We start from the raw sequence: 18,894 nt of genomic DNA, 5'->3' as shown, positions 1-18,894 counted from the left end.
CAGTATTCGTTCATGTCTCTGTGCACACATGATTTGCATAGCCTGAAGTGAACTGCAAATGCTATTTTTAGTGCACTTAGTTTTGACAGGGACCCGTTACGTGAGGCCAGCTGTGGAATTTTTCATGGATGAAATCAAAATGCCCACAGGGTTTTGGAATTTGGGATTTCCATGTGCAGGATGCTCACAACCTATGTAGTGAGTTTTCCCATGGCTCTCGGGCTGGAGTGGGCCCTTCAGGAAGCCGCATGGCAGCAGAGTGCTGGGTGACTGAGCTGACTTCAGTCAAAGAAATGGTTCCGTAGAGGCCCTGCCATAGGAAGGAGCTGGGTCCATCTGATGGAAAGGCAGTGGGGACAGAGAGACGGGAGGTGAGGCTGTGTTTGTGACAGGCAAGAGCCAAGCACCCGTGAGCATGGTGCCATAGTAAGGACATGAGATTTTTTTTTTTTACCCAGGAACCTGGTAAGAGCCCCAAAAGGATGCTGAACCCCAGTCTATCTGGTGGTCAGAAAAGAGAGAAGAAGAATACATTTGGGATGCCAGCATTGTGGCATAGCAGGTAAAGCCATCTCCTGTGATGCTGGCATCCCACTGGGGCATCAGTTCATGTCCCAGCTGCTCTACTTCCAATCTAGCTCCTTGATGATGGGAAAAGATGACTAAAGTCATGAACTTCCTGGCTCCTGGCCTGCCCGTTGCAGTCACTTGGGAAGTGAACCAACAAATGGAAGATCTCTCTTCCTATAATCCTGAATTTCAAATAAATAAAGCTTTAAAAAGAAGAAGAATCATTTGGGAAGAGTGTAAGACATGGAGTCAGCTCGGTCTAGGGAGTACACATACAGATTTACACCAGCAGTGAAGTAAGTGGACTGGATGGAGAGACAGAAGCCTGTGAGGTGGCAGTGGGCTAGCCAGGAGGCCTGAGATGCACGGGGCTAAGTGCCAGGAGACAAGGAAGAAGCTGGATCCCTGCTTTGGCCGAACAGGATGGGCTCACTCTAGGAACTCCAAAGGCCCCAAAGGGCCAGTGTACTCTAGAAAAGCTTCTGTGTCCACCCTGGCAGAAGGAAGGGCAGCATGAGGGTTTAGAGGCAGCCCAGGGGCCGGTCATGTAACACAGCAGAAAAGCCACAGAAAAACAACATCCGTTGTCAGCATGCCAGTTTGAGTTCTGGCTGCTCTGCTGCCCATCCAGCTCCCTGCTAACAGGCAATGCTGTAAAAGCGACTGCACTAACACCCACCTCCTGTAGCCTGTTTGTAGACAAGCATCAGCAATGGTTCCTTCTGCTGCAGGCTTCTCTGCTACTCACAGGCTAACAGCCAGTTGGCCTCGCAGGGCCATGGGATGGAGGAGATGGGCAGGGAGCGTGCCATCTCAGGTCCAGCTCCAGCGTCTCTGCACACAGGCAGCTGAGTCTGCCAGTCGGGCAGTCTGGCTTGGAGAAGCTGAAATTTCTAGGCAGTGTGTTTTTTGAGAAAGGCACATTTCTCCTTTCTGAAGATCACCTGGCCAGATACCCGAATGGTTCGTTGAGCTGGCTGCCAAAGAGCTGGCATGATTCACCTCCTGGCGTGTCTCAGCTCCCTGGAAAGAAGGCAGCGATGGGCTGGACTGCAATTCCAGAAAGCTGCTCTTAGTCCCACATTTGATCTGCCCTTCACAGATTTCAAATTGTTTGCATGTGTGTGTGGCATGTAGTTGAGGATGCCCAAGGCTTCACTTCTCTTCTTTTTCCCCCCTTTTCTTCCCTCCAACAAGTTCCAAGCATCTATCTCAACATGTCTTTGAAAAAACACTGGAAAATGGAAGGGCAGCTTGCAGGATAACACAGCATGATAAAAGCTCCGTGCCTTGTTTAGATTCCAGACCCACACGCCTGGATGAGTGCACCAGAGAAGCATTTCTGGCCAGGACTGATCCGAGGAATCATTTTCAGGGGTCACCCAAAGAGACAGTGGTCCCTAGTACTCCCCTGGAAGCTTCTCGCCCTTGAGTTTTGAAAGGACTTTTCAGAGGAGCCGCCCAAGTCACTTACGCATAAGCCGGGGCCCTGTGTGACCCACACATAGGCACCCCACCATCTATAGTAAAATGCTGGGCCTCCCCACAGGAGATAAGTCCCTAAATAAATTGCCTTTGAAACTGATTGTTCTAACTCATGAAACTAATGCTATTTTAAGTTTCCTCTTTAAAGATTTATTTTATTTGAAAGGCAGAGTTACAGAAAGGGAGAGACAGAAAGAGATCTGTTGGTTCACTCCTCAGATGGCCACAATAACAAGAGCTGGCTCTGGCCAAAGTGGGAAGCCCTGAAATCCACCCCAGTTTCTTCCAGAGTCCCAAGAGACCCAAGAAGTCAGGCCTCCTGCTGCTGCTTTCCCAGGCACATGAGCAGGGAGCTGGAGCAAGCCTCGAGATGACACTTCGAAGTGATCCCAGCATCACAGTGGCAACTTCACCTGTTGCATCACGATGCCAGCCTACGTGTGTTTCATTTTGCATCGTTTACCATGCTAACCTGATAACTGAAAATGTACGTGTCAGTACCATCTAAATCACAGCAAAGCATCTATTCCTGAGCTAAATCCCTTAATGACGTTCATTCAATTTTTGCTCAGCAACTCAATGAATTCTCAGCTTTATTTTTCACTGAAGCCCTCAATATGAGAAACAGGTCTACTGAATCCAACAATGTGCTGTGAAATGCGAACCGTACAAAAATCCGATCACGCTCGCGAAAAACATTCATTGTGAACCTGGAGGGGAGTACAGAGGAGGGGAGGGAGCTTTGGGGAGTGGGGAGCAAGAGCCCAGCGCCAACTAAATGGTATCAAAAATCAATTAATTAAAAAATCCGATCATGTTTTTCTCTCGAGTTTCCCTCTATGGCCTTAAGTTCCTCTTACCCAAGTCTTTCGTCCATTAACCGTAAGCTTCGGAGAGCCTTCTCTGGGTGGACTCCTCCAGTCTCCCTCCCTCCCTCCCATTTAGCATCAGCTGTTTGCACTGTGCCCTCAACCCCTTCTCTGTCTTGCTGCAGGTGTCAGGGCTCAGAGTGTGGAATTCTGAGGTCATGGTTGTCAGCAGAAGAAGCAGGTGCACTTGTTGATGGCTGAGGAGGAGAACTTGAGCCACGTTTGCAGTTCAGAGCTGTGGGTGTGAGGCCTCTTGCTACATGGCGGAGATCTTGAGAGCGGAAGTCATTTTGAACATTCACCTGCCTAGAAAATGGCCGCCAGCCAGGGTCCTGGGAGCAGCAGTTATTAGCTATGTCGTGCTGGATTTTGATATTCCCAGAAAATCACTGAAGTAGGTGCTAAGGCATAAAAGGCAGTTGATTCAGGTGAGACTAGGTCTCCCAGCCACCCCACTCCCTGACCCAGCAGGGCTGGAGGGGGAGGGGCAGCTGCAGCCTAGGAGGCTGCTACAGGAACAGCAAGACAGGAAAAAGAGCGAGAGAGAACCCCCACCCACCCACCCACCCCTGGTTGAACAACACAGGGTTCTTACACATTTCAGGATAATAATTATACAGTCATGATTTAGCAGGTTTCTATTGGTGGGTTTGAAGCAAGCAACTTTCAAAAAGTACAAACGATAAGCTATAGGGCGGTGAATCTTATCTAACAGCTCCTTTTTGAAGTTCTTCTGGAGAGAGCTAGCGCAATGTTACAGGTGTCCCGGTGAAGGATTAAGGAGAAACACCTGTCCTCGAAAAGCACTATGATTCTGTGCAGTTATTATCTGGAGCATTCAGTGTCAAAGATGAGCTTCTAAGTGAGCTAAAAACTGACCTTGGTCTTCTCTACATAGGATCACCAGTTTCCTTTTGGTTTTGTACAGCTCAAAAGGAAGACGCGTGAGCCTTTAGCCTAGAGGTTGAGACACCCACCGTACACGTCAGAGCTCCTGGGTCTGATCCCTGTTCCAGTTCCTGTGCAGGCACACCCTGGGAGGCCAGAGCGATGCCTCAAGTGAGAGTTCCCACCATCCCCGTGGCACTGGGTTCCTGGCTCCCAGCGCTGGCCTTTTCCAGTTCCTGCGCACACACACCCTGGGAGGCCACAGCAATGCCTCAGGTGACAGAGTTCCCACCATCCCCATGGCACTGGGTTCCTGGCTCCCAGCATTGGCCTTGTCCAGGGCCTGCGTAGGCATTTGGAGAATGAACCAGCAGGTGGGTTCTCTCTCTCCTCAAATTTAAAGTAAATAAATAAATAAGGGGGAAGAGCACTAGTGTATCACATGTTATAATAAATATTCATGGGAGGTGTCATTCACGGGAAGCAAATATGTTCATATAAAATCTTACTTGATTCTTCAAACAGCACGTTCTATTGCATTTTTTTTATTCTTTAAAAAAAACTATACAGTCTTCAGTCATGGATTGCAGAAGCAGTACCAGATAGAAAGAAAAATCTTTGTTTTAATTGCATGTCCATGGCACACAGGTTAAGCCTCTGTCTGCAGTACTGCTATCCCATACGGATGCTAGTTCAAGTCCCAGTTGTTCCACTTTTGATCCAGCTGCCTGCTAATATGCCTGGGAAGACAGCAGAGGATGGCCCAAGTCCTTAGGCTCCTGGACCCACTTGGGAGATCCAGATGAAGTTCCTGGCTTCTGGCTTCAGACAGACTCAGCTCCAGCCATTGAGATCATTTGGGGAGTGAACCAATGGGTAAAAGATCTCTGTCTCTCTCCCTCTCTTTCTGTAATTTTTTAAAATAAATGTATAATTGTTTTTAAGAAATTGTTTTAGGTTATTTAGAAATATGCTTTAGGTTATGATATAACTGCTATTTACTTTATATAAATGCTACATAAATGAAAAACTGAATCTTCATTGTCTGAAATTTGAACTGTACCTTGAACTTGTGACTACTATTTGGTTTTTATTCAGATGTTCTGATTGTAAGCTTTGGATAAGCCATACATTTAAAAAAAATCTAAATGTAAGCATGTAAATTAGATAATTTAATTTTTTAAGCTCTTTTTTTTTTTTTTTCAATTTGAAAGGCAGGGTTAAAGACCTTCCATCTGCTGGTTCACTTCCCAAATGTTCTTAACAGTCAGAGCTGAGTCGTCCTAAACCAGGAGCCAGGGGCTTCTTCCGAGTCTCCTACATGGGTGCAGGGTCCCAAGGACTTGAGCTGTCCTCTGTTGCTTTTCCAGGCCAGAAGCAGGGAGCTGGATGGGAAGTGGAGTAGCCGGGACGTGAACCAGTGCTTGAACAGGATGCCAGCGTCGCAGGCAGAGGCTTAGGCCTACTACACCACACAATTGCCCCCTAGGTAATGTCTATAGGACTCTCTACAAGGTTAGATTTGTGTCATGACTCTATAAAGTACAATTTTCCATAAAAATAATTGAAAACTATTTTGACACTAAAATATTCTTTTCTAGATTAGCATAAAACTACCATTAACATTGGTAGTGACTCAAAGTCATAACATTACTGAAATCTTCCTGCCCACAGTTTTCAAGAACTTTTTAAAATTTTGTTTTATTTATTTATTTATTTATTTATTTTCTTTTAAGGGCTAAACCGGAGGCCTCATCTTGGGCAGTAATGGGGAGAAGTCCAGGGTGCTTCCACACGTGAAACCCAGCGATGCCAGCAAGCAGGGGCTGCCAGAGTAGAGGAGGAAGTCAGAAGTGGCTGCAGAGCTGCCCCCTGAGGGTGGACACAGGTCAGCATTCCACAGGCTGGCAGATGGCTGAGTAAAACCATGGAACCCTGGGGGCTCTGGCTTTTGATTTTTTGTCATCCCCTACTTGTGAGTGCTGAAGTAATGGGTTTGCATTAAAACCAAAATATAACTTTCTGGAAAGGTAGCAGGTGTCAGGTGCTCATTTTCTTGTTTTTAGCATGAGCCACAGGCTTTGGAGCTGAAGTCAGTTCTGCCTCTGCATTGTCTTTTGGACAATGCTGGGGAGACATGAATGTGCCTCTGCTCATTTCTGGGGTGGCGCTTCTCATGACCTCACCAGAACCAAGGGAAGATGAGTCTCTCACCTGGAGTCTGCTCCAGGTTCCTGACCGAGCCAGGCAGATGCCAGGAGTCTGACACTCAAACCCCGTCTTCCACAGGAGGAGTGGGAACCCAGTTACTTGAGCCGTCCTCTGCTGTCGCTGGGGTGCGTGTCAGCAAGAAACTAGCTTACAAGTGGAGTGGGACCCACATCCAGGTCCTCTGAAAGTCCCACATGATGTCTTAACCACAGTGTAAGGGCTCACCATAGTTAATATTGGTTAGGCACTACGAGTTGCACAAAACAAAAAAACAGCTCAAGAATCTTTGCTGTCTTGATGCCTTGCTCTATTTTAGCTTCTTTGCGAATATGAAGCCCACAGGACACGGGCCCAGAGTGGGCTGTGCCTGGTGCGGGGCTCTGAAGGCAAGTCGGTGGGCTCACCTCTGGATCATATTAACCACACAGCTCTGCACCACGCTGTGGGATCAGCACAGTGTCAGCACACAGCTGATGCTGCATATTTGAGGCAGAAGAGAAAACCCACAGACAGGCATTATGCTGTGACATTTCCTGACTGCTCTGGGCAGCTGGCTCATGCAGCTCCTCTGTAGCCCACACATGGCACAGAACTAGTGGTCAACCTACTCCAGCGTGGAGGGGCCTGTCAGCAGTGTGGAAAAGACAAAAGTCTTCGTCCTACTCACCCACTCCCTTTCAGGATTTCCATGTTCGTTATCTTTAGTACTCCCTGGAGTTTGATTGAGTCCTGGCTGTTGTTCATGATGATGACAATGATGGCGGCGGTGGTGGTAATGGCCTCGCCCTAGATCCAATCAGGAAGATGGCCCGAGCCTGCCTTGTCACATCTGTTCTGGGTCCCGGGGTAGACAGCACACAATCAGCAACTGCAGGTGGTTGCTAAGAGATAAGCTGTAGACGTGTGTGTGTGTGTGTGTGTGTGTGTGTGTGTGTGTGTGTGTGTTGGGGGTGGGAGAGGATGATAACACTAATAATGCCTGTGAGAACAAAACACACCTGCTCACATCTCAGACACTGCAAGAAGCAAGGAAAAGTGAGTTCATTAAGGGGGAAGCCCCTGGAGCCCTTCCATCACCCCAATAGCTCGACCCTGACAACATACATTTCTATACAAAAGTACTGTCACGGCATGGAGTAATTTTAGCAATTTCCTTCCTGGTGAGCCTTTGGCCCTGGAAGTTATTTTTATTTTTTTTTTTACGGCAAAGTACATATGGTTACAAGCTGTGTCTACCTCCTCAGACATTGTGACTCCCCAAACCAGAACAAGGCAGACCAAATGTCACCCAATGCTGACCACCCTGATATATGCAAAATCATTATATGTGTGTACCCTGAACTCAGGAAATTTCCAGATGGGGAGAGTTGGGTAGCATGCTGCAGACAGAGCAGGCAGTCAAAGTATCTAAAGACTCATGGGAAGTACTCTGTAAAAAAACACACACATATGCAAAACCTGAATTTAATATAAATCATGGCAAATGAGACACATGGAATTGGCTTTCTTTTCCCCTAATTCAACCCAACTTTGCTTGCCAGCTCCCATTCTCAGCCAGTAGTCATATTAGCTTCCTTGGGCTACAGTAACGAGTGCTTGAAAGCAATGGAAATTTATTGTCTCCCATTGCTTTGGAAGCCAGACGTCCAAAACCGAGGCACTGGTGGGGCCTGCCTCTGCTAAGGCTGTCAGGGAGCAAGTGCTGTAAGCTGTTCTCTTAATTTCTGGGCATTGTTGCAATCCTGAGCGCTCCTTGGTCCATGCATGCATCCCATGGCCTCTGGCTCTGCAGTCACAGGACACTCATGCTGTGTCTTCTCTTCTTGAAGGATGCCAGTCGTCCTGGATTAGGCCCAGCTCACAGATCACACCTGCACAGACCAAGTCCATCTGCAGAGACGAAAGGTGAGAACTGCAGCCTATGTCATGGTGGGGACTCAACCTAAACAACTAATACAGAGTACTCAGTATGACCACCAAAGAACCTCGGCCCCTCCTAGTTTTCCTAATTGGAAAAGTCTCATCTCTTTCAGGTACTCATCTGTCAATCCAGGAGTCCCACCCCCACACAATTCCCTACTCCTTATCCTCTTCCCAGGAGCAGGTGGGATGAGCCAAGGGATGTCTGACTGGCATCTTTGTCCTAGCCTTCCCTGAAGTTCATCCTACTTAACCTTGGTCTTTATAGCAAGGCTGTATCACCAGGCCCCACAGGCAGCCTCTCCTAGATCATGCTCAGCCTGCCTCTGTGCCTCACTCTGGGTAAAGAGCCGCTTGGTCACTGAGCTAGCCAGGGAGAAGAGATGTGCGGTAACTATGTCCAGCGAAGGTCTGGCATCCAGAGCATGCACATGTGACTGTGACAAATTACGTCCTGAAAAGTCCAGTCCTGGCCATTGTGAACAATGGGAGCAGGCTCCTCCTGCAAAGACCAGACCCAGGGCAGGCATCCGGCTCAGAAGCAAAGCTGCAACTTGGGCGGCTCACATCCTATGGCTAAGGCCCTGAGGTCTGAGTCCCAGTTCCTCCATTTCCAAGCTGGCTTCCTGCTCCTGCACACCCTGGGAGGCAGGAAATGATGACTCAAGTGCTTGAGCCCTTGCCAGCCGTGTGGGAGGCCTGGCTGGAGTTCCCAGCTCCTGCTCGCTTGGGCCTGGAGCTTTTGCAATCATTTAGGAGAGTGTACCAGCAATGAAATCATTCTCTCTCCCTCTCCTCTCCCTCGCTCAACCGCTCTGTCTCTTTTTCAGTCTCCCTTCTGCTCCTTGAATAAATAAATAAATAAATTGTGTGGGAACAAAAGATATCCAAATAGCTAATAAACATTGAAAAGATGCTCACCATCAGTGACCATCAAGCAGATTAAAAACAGAACAACTGAGACCACAAAAACTCCACTCCGTACTGTCCACGGCGTCCACTGGAGAAAAAGATACCAGAACGCTGTGTTAATGGCATCAGTTCACTTCAACTGACAGTCCCTACCAAAACCCAACAGACACATGCTCTGGGACTCAGCTCACCCTGCTGGGACCAGGGGCTTCTTACAAGGTCCCAGCCAGGGACCCCGGCCATGGTCACACATGTGTGTTCCTTTCAGTTCATCCCAGAGATAGGCCCTATGACCACCATATCTCTCCATACTTAATACAACTTTAGTAAAAACATTATTATTAGAAAAAAACATTTCTCACCTAGACTCAACAGGGAAACCTCCAATCAAGGCGTCTAACTCCCTCAGTCTGTGTGAAAATGATTTAGCTAGAAACTGCTTTGGCGGTCTGGCAACAGAGTGCTCGAACTCCTGCTTGCCCATGAGGGCCGCCTCGGGTCATCCTGACACTGAAGGGCTCTGAGTGTGATTTCCTGGCCTGAGTTACTTATGTGAATCTTCTCTAACTCTGGCTATGGTCAGTCAACAGAAGAATGACTCCATCCTAAGAACAGATTAGAATTCACACTGTTCTTGTATTCAGACATCTCAGGCTCACACAACCAGCTCCTGGGCTCCCACCAGCCACCTGCTTCGAGGGTTCAGCTTTGTACTTGTCAGTTGCCACTGGGAAAGTTCCTGGTGTTGTCATCTGCCTTTTAGCACCTGTGGCCGTCATGGTGGCACAGTCCTCAGGAGGAGGGGCCATCTTGGTGCTGCTTCTTTTTTTTTTTTTTTTCAATATTTATTTATTTTTAGAGAGAGGAGGAGAGACAAAGAAGATCATCTGTCCGATGATTCACTCCCCACGTGGCTACAACGGCCAGAGCTGTGCCGGTCTGAAGCCAGGAGCCCAGAGCTTCTTCCAGGTCTCCCATATGGATGCAGAGTCCCAAGGCTTTGGGCCGTCCTTGACTGCTTTCCCAGGCCACAGGCAGGGAGCTGGATGGGAAGCAGGGCTGCCAGGATTAGGACAGGCTGCCATGTGGGATCCCAATGCATGGAAGGTGAGGACTTTAGCTGCCAGGCTAATGTGCTGGGCTCTTGCTTATTCTTACCTTTATGTGCCACAGTATCCTTGATATAGTATTTAGAGTAGAAACATTTATTTCTGGATGGAAAACAACACATTTTTCCTTCCTTGAGGGAGACAGAGGCACTAGGAATAGCCTAAAGTGATAGTTTAATCTTTCCTTTAAAAAGATTTAGTTGTTCCTTTAAAAGCAAAGTTAGAGAGACAGAATCTTCTATTCACTGACTCACTCCCCAGAAGGCCAGGGGAAGCCAGGAACCTGGAATTCCATCCGAGTCGCCCGTGGGGGTGACAGAACCAGGCACTTCAGCCAGCTTCTGCTTTCCTAGATGCGTTAGCAGGGAGCTGCATCAGTAGTGGAACAGAGCTCATATGGGATGCCACAACACTGCAACCTGTTTGAACTTTCAAGTAGCGGAACTTCCCCCGTTCAAACACATCGAGACCTCGTGACACAAACCTAGCAGCTGGTGAATGCTCACTCCACCCCACGGAAAAGCCACAAAACGACTGGCCCTGTGCGGAGCTACAGCCTCACTGGGATAGCTGGCCTGGGAGCAGCTGAGGACACACACAGCCAGAGCTCCTGGTTGCTGTGCAGACTTGGAGCCATAGCTTTTTATTCTGTGCTGGAGGCCTTCTTATCGACAGGCCAGGTGTCATGTATTCATTGTCACGGATGCCAGGCCACGCATGGAGGAGCACCACCTCATGTAATCCTCAAAGCAACCAAGGTGGTAGAACCTGTTATTCTCCCTCCATCGCCAAGAAGGCACCTTACGCCAAGGAGCATGAAATGACTTGTCTAACATTTCACAGCTACTGTAACCAATGAGCCCGAGATTCAAATCCGAACCCTCTGAGCCTCCAAAGCCAGGGTAAGGGGGGGAACACATACTTAGAATTACCAAATAGGAAGGGGCCAGCGCGTCAGTGCAGGTCCCGGCATCCTGTAAGGGCACAGGTTTGGGGTCCTTACTGCTCTACTTCCTATCCAGCTCCCTGCTAATGTGCCTGGAAGGATGCCAAGGTTTAAGTAGCAAAAGATGGCCCAAGTTTTTGGTCCCTACACTCATGTAGGAGATTGGGAAGTAGCTCCATGCTCCTGGCTTTGCATCGGTCCTGTTCTGACTGGTGCAACCTTTTCATTTTCTTTTTCTTATTCTTATTTTTTCTTTTCCTCTTTATTTTTACTGAAAACACCGATTTACAGAGAGAAGGAGAAACAGAAGGAAAGAGCCTCCATCTGTTGGTTTACTCCCTAAATGGCCACAATGGTCCGAGCTGAGATGATCTGAGGCTTGGAACCAGGAGCTTCTTCTGAGTCTCCCACACAGGTGCAGGGTACTAAGACTTTGGGCCATTCTGCTTTCCCAGGCTACAAGCAGGGAGCTGGATGGTAAGTGAGGCAGCCAGGACATGAGCCAGCACACACATGGGCCCAAGGCATCTGTAGGAGTGAGGATTAGCCAATTGAGCCATTGCGCCAGGCCCTGGCAGCCATTTCATTTGGAGAGTAAACCAGAGGATAAAAGATATCTTTCTCTCTCTCCGCTGACTTCCAAATAAATAAATCTTTTAAAAAAGAAAAAAGAGAGAAAAGAAACCATTTTGCAGTGTAATTTCCATTGTAATCCAGGTTGAGCATCCACACTAGGAAAAAAAAAAAAAAAACTACCCAAGTCCAAATGTGAATCTGTTGAACACATGGAAAGATGCTTGGGACCAGAAGTGTTTGATTCCAAAACATTTGGGATTTCAGATTCCTGAGGCGGCTCAGCTGCTGAAATCTTAACCACTTATTTCAAAAGCTGCAGCACTTCCCGGCCCCAAGCATTTCAGACAAGGAAGGCTCAACTGCACAGCCGAGTCTCCCAAGGGTTAACTCCACAGCACAGCTTGTTTCTCAAAGGTGTAACAGGAAGGGCAATCATGGCCTGATACATTTAGCCCGTGGCTTGACTGCAATTTCCCTCCTTCCTGCTCCCCTTTTTGCATGTCCTTGGGGGAGCTTAGGTGCTGCTTAACCATTGGGAAGATCCTGGGAGGAGCCAAGCAGACTATATAAGAGAGTTCGACTTTGAATAAAGTGTGTGTTGTCTGTCTTGTCTGTCTCATAACCCTAGTCCCTCCGCTCGACTCGGGGTACGTGGCGATGCGGGCGTTGCCAACATCAACGTGTATTTCCTTTGTGTACACCATGCAGCTTTGCTTTCTAATCATTCCAAAAACATACACAGTGGTTTCCTAACCTGCTATGCCACCCGCTGCCCACCTGCCCCCATTTTCTCTATTTTTTACAGCTGTCTTTAGCCTTTTTGTTCCAAGCTTCCTTAATTACATGGATTTTACCATTTCTCACATACTAAGAACATACCATGAAAGATGAGTCAGAGCTTCGGCTTCTCGGAGTTTCCCGGAAGCTCTGAGATGAGACCGGAAGCAGGAAGTGCCGTGTGCTGTGATGAGGCATGAGGCGCTCCACCAGGTGGTCTGTGTTAGCAGTGCTGTGTCACGCTCACTGACAACAGCTCATCTCATGAAGTAGTGCTAGGTTCACACTGTTGCCCGCCCTCTGTGAGAAGAGGCTCCAGCTGCCCTTGTCCTGACGTCACGCGTGTGGCTGAGCTCAACGCCCAACTTGCATCGCACATTCTCTGGGTATCACTCTAAGCAAACAGTGAAGTTAAAACCAGCTGTTGGGGCATTGTTCTGACTTAATAATCTGTGTGATGGAGGAACTAATGTGCCTGGAGTACCAAGAAGATGATGGCTAGCGCAAGCAGGGTGGAGACCACCTTCCTCTGAGCTCAGGGAGGGGAACCTCTTTCCTCTAGGCTAGCTCCCAGTCTCCTCTCACCAAACAGAGGCTCATTCCCTGGAGCTCTCCTCTGAGGCTAAAATGTTCACCTTCCTCTTACGGAGATCCATCTGCAAACTGTAGTTACAAATTCATTCAAATCCTGGGAAATGAACAAGAGTTTAGTGAGGCAACCTTGTGTGAGCTTTATCTGGAACATAAATTAATCATGAAGGGCTCGGCATGATGGCGCAGTGGTTGGGGGTCCTCGCCTTGAATGCCCGGGATCCCATATGGGCGCTGGATCTAATCCCGGCAGCCCGGCTTCCCATCCAGCTCCCTGCCTGTGGCCCGGGAAAGCAGTTGAGGACGGCCCAAAGCTTTGGGACCCTGTGCCCGTGTGGGAGACCCAGAGGAGGCTCCTGGCTTTGATCAGCACAGCATCGGCGTTGCGGCTCACTTGGGGAGTGAATCATCAGACGGAAGATCCTCCTCTCTGTCTCTCCTCTCTGTATATCCGCCTTTCCAATGGGAATGAAATACATCTTTAAAAAAATTAATTAATTAATTAATCATGAAAATAAATCCATATATCTTCTCCCACGCCTTAAATCCAAGATACAACTGCAATTCATAAATCTGGTTAAAAATCTGGTTAATCTCTTAGTTTAAGACACTTTGGTGTTAGAGATAGAACACAGGGAATTTTTGGTCCTTCCCATGAATTTTGTCCTTCAAAATATTCCACTACAATTACAAGAAAATTGGCTTTGAAATACTCTTTTTTTAAAGTACCTATTCACTTCTTTGAAACTCTGAGTTATAGACAGAGGAAGAGAGAGAGAGAGAGATCTTCCATCTGCCGGTTCACTTGCTCAGTGGCTGCAACAGCTGGGATAGCGCTAGACCAAAGTCTGCAGTTTCCTCCATGTCTCCCACATGGATGTGGGAACCCCAACACCTGGGCCACTTTTCACTGCTTTCCCGGGCACATTAGCAGGGAGTTGGACCAGAAGTGAAACCACTAGCATGGACTGGCTGCTCTATGGGATGCTGACATCACAGGTTGGCAGCTTTATCTGCTAGACTATTATGCTGGCCCTTGAAATGTTATTTTTTTCAAATACAACATTATTATTATTATTATCCATGATATGCTTTAATAGGTATGGGATTCCCCCCCACCTTCCCTTCTTCCCAACCTGTACCCCGCAAACACTGTGTTCCCCATATTACTACACTACTATGGTCCTTCAGCAAGTCACAAGTCCAACATTCTGCTACTTAGCTAACAACATCTCTTTTTATTTTACTTCTTCTTCTTGTTATTATAATTTTATGATACAGTTCCATAGGCCCTGGGATTTCCCTTATCCACTCCCCAATCCACTCCCCCTTCACTGAGTTCCCCTATATTATTACTATAGAATAATTCTTCATAAACAGTCATATGTCCATCATTGCAGACACAGACAATGGCAGAGTCCAACATCCTATTTTTAATATATAATAAAACATTTCATTGGGAGTCCATCTTTGATCTGGAAATAGAGATGCATGCTGCATTGTATCCTCACATCTGGATACAATAGTCTCCATTTCACATTTACTGTACATCCCCTTAAATGAAAAGCCACAAAACAAAAACAGTAACAGGAAGAAAAAAGAAATGAACAATGCCATGAAGTTAAATAACATGCTACTAATGTGTCACTGAAGAAATTAAAAAGAAAATCAAGAACCTTCTTGAAGAAAATGATATTGAAGAAAATGATCTGTGAGACAGTGAAGAATTTAATAAGAAAGTGTTTTGAAGAGATGAAGCTAAAAAAAATCAAAATCCATGAGATATAGTTTCTGCTGATCTTTGTTGGTGAGATATGTCTCCTATAGGCATCAACAGATGGGTTTTGTTTTTTTAATCCAGTCTAAAATCTGTGATGTTTGATTGACTAGTTTAAGCCATCTACATTCAGGGTTAATATGAATGGGTGGTAATTTGGTCCTGTCATTTTAGCAATGAGTTGTTCATTGATTTAGTGTTTTGATGTTATTTTATTGGGATGTTCTTCACATTTGTCTTTGTTTTTGGTAGGTGCTATTCCTCTTCTCTGTCAAGAGAACATCTAAGTATCATTTGTAGGGCAGGTTTGGAAGAGGCATATTCTTTTAACTTTTCTCTACTGTGGGAGAATTTTATCTCATTTTCTAAGAGAAAAGAAAGCTTTGCTGGGTACGTCATCCTGGGCCAACAACTTTTTGCTTTTAGAATCTGGAATATGTTGCTCCATTCTCTTCTGGCCTGTAGAGTTTCCTGTAAGAGGTATCCTTGAATTTAATTGGCATTCCTTTATATGTCAATTGATTTTTTTTCACATGCATATTTAGGGATCTTTTCCTTATGTTGGATTGCAGAGAGCTTACTTATCATTTGTTGTGGTAAAGATCGCCTTGGTTCAACCCTGTTGGGAGTTCTGTGCCCCTCAGGGGTGTTGTTTCCCAATTCTTACCCTAGATTAGGGAAATTTTCCCTTATTTCATTGAATGTACCTTTAATCCCAGCTTCTCTTTCTGCACTTTCTGGGACTCCCATAACTCTTATACTTGGCCTTTTTAATAGTGTCTTCAATTCTTGAATACTTTTTTTGGCCTCATCCAGCTCTGCTTCCAGTTTTTTGTTTATTTCCACCTGTTGACAGGAAATATCTCCCAATTCTGAGATTCTTTTTTCTGCCACCCTCATTCTGTTTTGGAGACTTTTCACTGTACTTTTCATTTGTCCCATTGTATTCTTTATTTCTGATATATCAGTTTTGATTTGATTCATTTCCAGTGTGACATATTCCTTGAATTCCTTGAATGCCTGCTTTACATGCTTCTTGTTGTTGATAAGAAGTTTTATAACAAGTGTTTTAAATTCTGTATCCCCCATTTTCTCACTGTCTTCCTCAGTGAACTCTGAGGTTGGCAAAGGTTTTTGCTGCTTTACAGGGGAGTCTTCATTAATATTCATTTTGCTTCTGCCCCCTCTTTTGCTGTTGTTCATAAGCAGAGTCTTCTCCTCAGGGCAGGTTTCTATGCTGTGTCACCCACAGGTCTACAGTTAGATTTTATTTATTGCAGTTGGCACATGGCTCTTTGTGTGCAGTCACTTGTGTCACTCCCTCCAGCGAGTTCCAGGTCTGGTTTCTTATGTTAGATTTCTATCATCGTCTTTGTAACCCCAGTTCCTGGCTCACTCTACACCTCCTGTGACCCTGTGCTGAGGCTGCACCATTCATTATCTGTACAACCTTTCTCCCACTTCTGGCTGGAGCAGGTCCCAGGATTAGGGAGAAATCAGGAGTCCTATTTAGCCAGGTTGTTGGTGGTGCTGATCTTGCTGGAACCTGTTGTTCGTTAGGTCTGAGGGCGACACGGACCTATTTTGACCTGTATGAAGCCATAGTCAGTATTATTTTCCTGTGGGACCAGTGCAATGCACTGAGTTCAGTGAGTTTGCTCCCAGTTCAGCACATGCATGGCTCACTGTTGTCTCTGCAGTATTAAAGCCTTTGCCACATCACACAAAATGATACCTGATGTGCCACTACTAGAGTTCTTGATCTGGTAGCTGTCTGGTCTGAGGTGGAACCTGTAGAATGCCACGCTGTTGCAGTTCACTGAGCCAGAAATGAGTTCACTCCCAGTTCAGTGCATGTGCAGTCCTGTGCCATACACTTTGCTTCCTTAAACAAAATGGTGCCTAATGCAGCTCTAGAGGGTAGACTGGGTTGTGAAATCCACCCTGTTCCTGCACTGCCAGCTTGGACCTGCCGCTCTGTCTCTGCTCCTGGTCAAATCAAACAGACCAGCAGGATGAACAGTTCTTTGTCTGGGATCACCTCCTGAGTTCCTAGGTAACGTCCCTTCCCACCTGGTTGCTGGTTGCTGCACTGCTGGTCAGCTCAGATCACCACTCGCTGAATGCTGCTGGAGTATCAGTCACTGCAACACCACACCATGTGTCTGCTGCTTTTTTTGTGTCTGTCAATCTCCAGGTACCCCCTCTGCTGTTGTTCTGTCGTGTTCTATTTCATAGAATGTGCCCTCTCTGCTTCACATTGGCTAATGTTTCTCCATCTGTTTAAACATGTCCTTTTCCTATTCCGCCATCTTGATTCTCCTGAAATGTTATTTTCAAGGGATGATGCTTCACCTGTTTTCCTCTGAAAGTTTTGATAAAATTGAACCAACAATCCATTTATTATCTAAGATACACTAGGTATTATAATATCAATGTAAGCATCTCCATTGTTAATGCTTCTGAAACAAATGAGAAGATGGCCCCATCACACTTGCTCCCAGGTGAATTATTGTAACTGACAGATGGCCCAGCTATGGATTCTATTTGTTTGTTCCTGGAGATCAAAGGGGGTGGACTGCAAGGATTTGCCTTTCGAAAATCTAGGTTAGAGGTTCAACAATTAGACACGACTCTAAGAATCCTCTACTCTTTCTTTTAGTACTTATGTTTAAAAATATTTTCTGTATAATCCTTTGATAAGTAGGTGCATAGACCAGACTACTTTGGGTAAAATACTGTGATTTCAGTAAAAGAAAAAGCTGCACAAAGTCACTGAGTTTGTCTACTGTCACAACTGGACTTCCAGTGGGTCCCACAATGTGCAAGATATCATGTTGAATTAGTTAGTTAAAAATGAATTAATGCCCTAAGGGAGATGTACTTAATTACTGTTTAACAGAAGAAAGAAGAATATTCTTCAACAGCAGAAAACCAGAGTAGTTAAAATCAGCATCGAAGGCATTCTTACTTATTGCTTCTGTTTTACTGTTCCTATTCCTTGTTTCCTTTTGTGTTGAAACTCCTACGAGGCAAGTTTGCCATCGTTCAGCAAGAAGATATGGACTGAAGAGGCCCCACACACATTTGTGTCTATGTCAGCAGAACTAGGTGACATGAGTGGCAGAAATCTATTTTTTTCTTAAGATTTATTTATTTAAGCAGGAGAGACAGAGGTACCATCTACTGGCTCACTCCCACAAAGGCCACAACGTCCAGGTCTGGGCCAGACTGAAGCTGGGAGCCAGGAAGTCTGTTTGGGTCTCCCATGTGAGCGGCAGGAGCCCAAGCACCTAGGTCATCCTCTTCTGCTTTCCCAGACGCATCGGCAGAGAGCTGGATAGTTAGTACTTAGGATCTGAATCAGCACTGAGATGTGGGCGGTGGGCAGGTGTAAGAGGTGACAGCTTAACTCACTGGCCAGGCCCCAAGTTGCATGAATTATTAAACACACACACATACATACACACATACACACACATGCATGCACACACACTGCTTACAGATCATTACGTCAAACCTCTCCCTTTGCAAATGAGAAAAACAAGATCAGAAACACTTAGAGATAAAAAAAAAAAACACAGCCAGTTGAACATGAAAAATTGCTGTGACACCATTATTCACTGCTGTGTGCTGTTTGCACACTGCTTCAGGCCCCAACTCCTGAGACTGTAATTCTATGAGTCAGAAGGGAGGGAGAGGAATCTGCAGTTTTTTTTGTAAAGATTTATTTTTATTATTTTTTCATTGGAAAGGCGGATATACAGAGAGGAGAGACAGAGAGGAAGATCTTCCGTCCGATGATTCACTCCCCAAGTGAGCGCAACGGGCCGATCCGAAGCCAGGAGCCTCTTCCGGGTCTCCCACGTGGGTGCAGGTTCCCAAAGCTTTGGGCCGTCCTCGACTGCTTTCCCAGGCCACAGGCAGGGAGCTGGAAGGGAAGCGGGGCTGCCGGGATTAGAACCGGCGCCCATATGGGATCCCGGGCGTGCAAAGCAAGGACCTTTAACCACTTGCGCCACCGCGCCGGGCCCAAATCTGCAGTTTTATAACTTGCATTCAGATGCAGAGAATGCACAGCAGGCCTCAGTCCAGCCCAGCCTTCTTCCAGGAGTGCAAAGGGGAGGACGCCCTGATGTTGCCGTTGCTCGGATGACATTTGAAGTGTGGGAGTGATGCGTGTGTGTCGTATACCGGTAATATCTCTGACTCCTCACTGTTAGAAACACAACACCACTTCCAAAAAGGCATTTATTTTGGTGC

General features: G+C 46.5%; 1 protein-coding gene across 1 annotated transcript in view; it reads right to left on the bottom strand.

Annotated features, from left to right (window-relative positions):
* Positions 1–18,894, bottom strand: part of TIAM2 (TIAM Rac1 associated GEF 2) — a 440,232-nt gene that overhangs the window by 221,387 nt on the left and 199,951 nt on the right. Inside the window, 1 exon segment of the mRNA XM_040965572.1 lies at positions 16,601–16,620. Within this exon segment, the coding sequence (XP_040821506.1) occupies positions 16,601–16,620 (20 nt within the window).

Source organism: Ochotona curzoniae, unplaced genomic scaffold (assembly GCF_017591425.1).
Source record: "Ochotona curzoniae isolate NIBS_2020 unplaced genomic scaffold, NIBS_Ocur_1.0 scaffold_3890, whole genome shotgun sequence".
Classification (NCBI taxonomy): Eukaryota; Metazoa; Chordata; class Mammalia; order Lagomorpha; family Ochotonidae; genus Ochotona; species Ochotona curzoniae.
This window is presented reverse-complemented; position numbering and strand designations above follow the sequence as displayed.